At 44.1% G+C, this 5,034-nt stretch overlaps 1 protein-coding gene across 1 annotated transcript; it reads right to left on the bottom strand.

Moving 5' to 3' along the window:
* Window positions 1-3,274: 3,274 nt before the first annotated feature.
* LOC148776320 (syncytin-1-like) lies at window positions 3,275-4,783 on the bottom strand. The gene has a single exon (XM_088840474.1). It carries the CDS (start codon window positions 4,781-4,783, stop codon window positions 3,275-3,277), a length of 1,509 nt encoding a protein of 502 aa, XP_088696600.1.
* Window positions 4,784-5,034: the final 251 nt, after the last annotated feature.

Raw genomic sequence — 5,034 nt, 5'->3', positions numbered from 1 at the left:
AACAAGCCTGCCTGCAGTTTGTATCGGATGCCTTTCTGGGGCCGCGGTTGTCCCCTCCGGCTCTGGCTGACCTCCCTGCCTGTCTCGGTGGGGGATAGGGGATGGGCCAACTGCAGCCGGCTCGCTCTGCTCAGACCTTTGTTCTGTGAGCAGGGCTGGCAGAGACTTAGTTTAGAGCTTTCTGCCTTTTCGTGGGGAAGCTATCCCAGTCTGCTTTGCTATCCCCAGTTCTCTCAGATTGTTCTCATGGCATTCAAGCCCAGTCCTCTCTCTGAGCAGTTCAGCCGGCTCCTCCCTGCCCAGCCCCCACTTGCTAATGGTGTATGCAGGTGTCTGTGCTGCTTCGCTGGGAGTTACCGTTTGGCGGGTAATCTGTGGGTTTTGATTATTTCTTTCTTTTTCCTCCCGGTTATGTGGCCCTCTGAGGTTACAAGGCTCGCCACAGACTCACCAGTGAGAGTGTTTCCTGGTGTTTGGAAACTTCTCTCTTTTTTAAGCCTCCCTTCCTGGGACAGAGTTCCGTCCCTACCTCTTTTGTCTCTCTTTTTATCTTTTATGCTTTTTCCTACCTCCTTTCGAAGACAATGGGTGCTTTTCTGGGTGCCTGATGTCCTCTGCCAGCATTCAGAAGTTGTTTTGTGGACTTTACTCCGTGTTCAAATGTTCTTTTGATGAATCTGTGGGGGAGAGAGTGGTCTCGCCATCCTCCGCCATCTTGTTCCTTCCTCTCAGCAATCAGATTTAATTCTAGCAAGGACTTTTAAGTAACTTGGAAATGTAGATAAGACAGAGGTCAGACAAAAGTTTAATTTATTGGCAGTATTCCAAATGAAGCAACAACACATGTATTTCTTCATATTGTTTTATTAACTATATAAAACCTAATATATAAAATGTTGATATTGCTGTTTTCTTGTTCAGAAAGAAGTTTGCTTCACAATTTTAGACATTATCTTCTAACATATTTTGACAAGCTATATTACTATTAGTTGAATTAATCCTCACATTGTCTTTAATTTTTGTAGATTTAAAGCAGGAAACAGAGACTGTAGAAGTTATAGAGATTATTTAGAATCAGCATCTACTCTAGGCTAAGTTATTTATACATAGTCTATTTTACTCTTCTTTTATCTCTATATAATTTTGACATTCAATCCCTGTATGCAGTTAATTTTGATGCATTTTCTGTGTATAAAACTCATTAATGCATTTATTTATTTTTCTAAATATCTGTTTACTTTTAAATAAGTCTGTACATTTTATAACATTCCTAGAAACACATACTAGAAAGTATTGAAGTCATATGTAATACCACATGAGTTTCTTTTAAGCCTGAAGATGCAGTTTTACTTTTTAACTCAAATATTAGAAAATATAGAAGGCATGAGGGTCAAAAATGCAGAAAAACATAATGTTTTAATCTAAAGAGTATGCATTCTTTATCTTACCTCTGATCAAGTTCACATCACAGTAGAGTTTTTAATTAGATCCACAAAAATTTCCCTGTTTTTAAATGAACATGATGATAGAATTCCTAACATGAAAACAATTGTTAATTTGCACAGACATTTCCTTTTTTAGTTATATTTTGCTTCACATTTGAAATGAAATTATCCAACTTTACATCTTTGTATTATTTTAACTACAAATTAATAAAAAAATTCATGGGAAGGTGGTTAGCACTCTTAAAAGGATGGAATTTAGTTAATGTGCTTCTTGCCTTTGGGATAATTCAATATAAACTAATTTATATAGGGCCCTGACTATTCTATAATTTTGCATTTACTGCCCAAATTTATCCACCTGTGATTTTTTTACATGGACAAACCATAGACATATATACAATCAGGCAGCCTATTAACATATTACCATATGTACTTGTGGGCTTTTACAATTTAAAATGCTTTCCTATTTGTACTTTTTGTGCTTATTAAAATAGTGACTTATGAAAAAGGCATAAATTACATTTTCTTTATCTGCAGGGCTTCCCTGGTGGCTCAGCTGGTAAATATGCCTGCAATGGGGGAGAACTGGGTTCAATCCCTGGGTTGGGAAGATCTCCTGGAGAAGGAAATGGCAATCCACTCCATTACTCTTGCCTGGAAAATTCCATGTACTGAGGAGCCTGGTAGGCTACAGTCCATGGGGTCGCAAAGAGTCAGGCACAACTGAGTAACTTCACTTTCACTTAATCTGCAAAGTGTTTATCATATCTAAAGAAGTTGTTTGATAGAATCTAAGTATTTTGATAAGTTAACGTGGCTAAATGTTTTATAGTTAAGAGGCAAACACATTTCACTCCAAATGTATGGCCCTTTTCCTGTAGAGCTTTATGTCTCTGCATCTCCCCTTAGAACATTTCCAGGTCTCTAAAAACAGTTAAAGTCCCAATAAAATCCAGGAGAGAAGTGTCTTAAAAGCTAAAGCATATGAAAAAAGAAAAGAGTTTGGGGACAACTGTAGGGTCCTCTTGTTTCTCCCCCAGTGGCACCGCGGGGGAGAGAGAGGCTTTGGCAAGTCCTTGGCCTCGGATGTGAAGCCTGTTTTGCCTCCCCATGTGGAGCGGTGGGGAGGAAACCCCAGGGGGAAGGTGAGCTGGCCGACAGCCCCGCAGCCCTCCTCACGCAGAGGACACTCAGATGCGGCGGGGGTTCTGTCAAGGCAGTTCCGCTTTGTTGTTACAAGCTCTCCGTATGTAAAGGCAAGTGTGGGGGTTTTGCAAGGGACTTTCCGCGGTCTGCTCCAATCATGTTAAGGGCCAGGTCATCACATGCTGGCGTCACAATAGAGGTCTAGGGTGATCATGCACTGTTCATGCAAGGGGAAGTGTTAAGGGGCCAATCACAATTTTTTGTGATTATCTGGGGCCGCGCCCTCCTAACATCCGTCAGGCACCATCTTTATGGGTGCACCTTTGCCATGTGTCCTTTCTCAGCCATGCACCCTATATATCCCTTTTATTTATTTATTTATTTGTGGGGTCTTTCTTGGGAGCCATTGGAGGCCACCCGCATGGCCTCGCCAGAGACTCAGTGACTGTGCCTGTTTTAGGTTGTTCCCCTCTGGGAATCTTACCCGTCATTGGCTATCCAGTCAAGCATAGGCCCCAGCGGCTTAAGATCTGGCTGAAGGTCTTTTGGAGGGCTGGCTGGACTCAGGCTTTGTGGTGAGAGGCTTGGCCTATAATCGATCCTCGGGATGGCATGGGATGGAGGTATATTGTATCGGACAGGGGTAGGACTAGTAAAGGGCCTTGTGAAAGTGCCGTTGGACCCTAGACCCATCGTGTGTTGAGGCTTTTGGGCCCTTTATGTCCCGGGCGAGTAGATTGGCTCGTTGGGGCAGCTTGAGTGCCCCCCACCTTAAGCTTGTAACCTATTGGCAGACGGTCGTCGGGGGTCTTTTGGGACTTTGGGTCTGTCCCCCGTATTTGAGCGAGGAGAATGGTCTTCACTTGTTCCCGGGAAATTGTCTGAATCCACTCCTGCATGAACTTCTGGAAAAGGTTGACAAGACAGGGTCCAACTAAAAGAAGTATAACCATGATCATTATTGGTCCCAGGAAGGGGAGCAGCCAGGGGAGGAATTGATGCCATAGGCCTTGGGGGTTGTAAAAGTTTTGCAATTCTTTTTTCCGGTGTTCAGTTATATCTCTTAACTCTTTTACCTTTCCCTGGACTATGCCGGTTTCATTAAGAAAGTAACAACAGTCTTCCCCCAAGAAGAGACAGATTCCCCCCTTTTCTGCAGTGATGAGGTCAAGAGCCCGTCTATTTTGTAGGGCTACTGCGGCCAGTGAATTAATCTGTCTCTGGACGGATACAAGGGACTCTACCACTTGTTGCATGTCTTCATTAAGTTCCTGAGACAATTTGTAATAAAAATGAGCAGAAGTTGAAATGCCCCCGATCCCAGCACCTAGGGCCGTCGCTATGCCAGTCCCGATTAGGATAGGAGCAACGATAGCCTGCTGTCCTCTGTGAGGAGGCTTTGTTGGTGACCTCTCATGATGGTCAATGATCTGATCCATATCCCCTTCATTGATGAAGATTAGTCCTGGGGCTAAGAAAACCAAGATGCACCCTGTAGGGTCCAGAGGGAGGCAGGAATAGGCATAGGTCCCACAGAGGAGAAAGATCCCAGGGCTGGTGCAGTTGCTTGTACTGTTCCATGGGGCCCATGAGGTGCAAGAGTAGGTGTCGTAATAATAGGAAATATTAGAGGATGAGGTATTAAGAAGGCAAGTTAGATTTGAAGAGGCGGCAAGCAAGACATCGTCAGCGACTGGCCCAATAAGCTGCGTGATACTTTCGGTGGTATTGTTGGTTTTGAGATTGTAATTGCCTGCTAATACCCAGGTGTCCGGCAAAGGGACTGCGATATGTGGTAAGGGGGTTAGTAACATGCATATCCAACACACCTCGGAGGGCTTTTTTTGTGAACTCTGAAAAAATTGGAAGGAGGAGTTGAGGAGGCGGGTGATATGTAGATCGTCGCGGGGGGTGGGGGGTTGCAGGAGAGGCCTCAGCTGAGTGAGTAGGTCTATGCGTTTGTAAGGTTTTGGAGTCGCCTTTAGTTGGGTAATTATATTATATATGTATTGCTGTTGTGCCTTATGTCTGCTAGTATCTTGTATCCCACCTCCATCTGAGTATCCAATGTGAGTGCGGGGGTAAAAACGTATGTTTTTCGCATTTGGCTTATAGCAATTGCTCGTTTGGCTCCCTGTCTTTTGCACCTTAACAGTAAGTAGGGACTTGGTCTGTTTGTTGTTGATGGGCATGGTGCATGGCGTAGGGGTCATGTGGTAGCATGAGGAATGGACATAGCTATGAATTTCTGAGCAGGGACAGGAAGCAGTGTCTAAAAGCCCAGGGAGTGCCATCAGGGTGAGGCACAAGAAGATCACGGCTAAACCGTTATGCCAGTGGGCGTGTCAGAAAGCGAGAGTGATAGGTAGTTACAAAGGAATAAGCTATCCATAGTAAGCCGCAACAGGCAAGATATCCCAGCGCCAGAGAGAAGCGGAGTGCA

The sequence above is a fragment of the Moschus berezovskii genome, chromosome 10 (assembly GCF_049115385.1).
Source record: "Moschus berezovskii isolate FMDL1 chromosome 10, NW_MosBer_1.0, whole genome shotgun sequence".
Classification (NCBI taxonomy): Eukaryota; Metazoa; Chordata; class Mammalia; order Artiodactyla; family Moschidae; genus Moschus; species Moschus berezovskii.
Note: the sequence above shows the minus strand (reverse complement) of the source record. Positions and strands in the feature narration are given on the sequence as shown.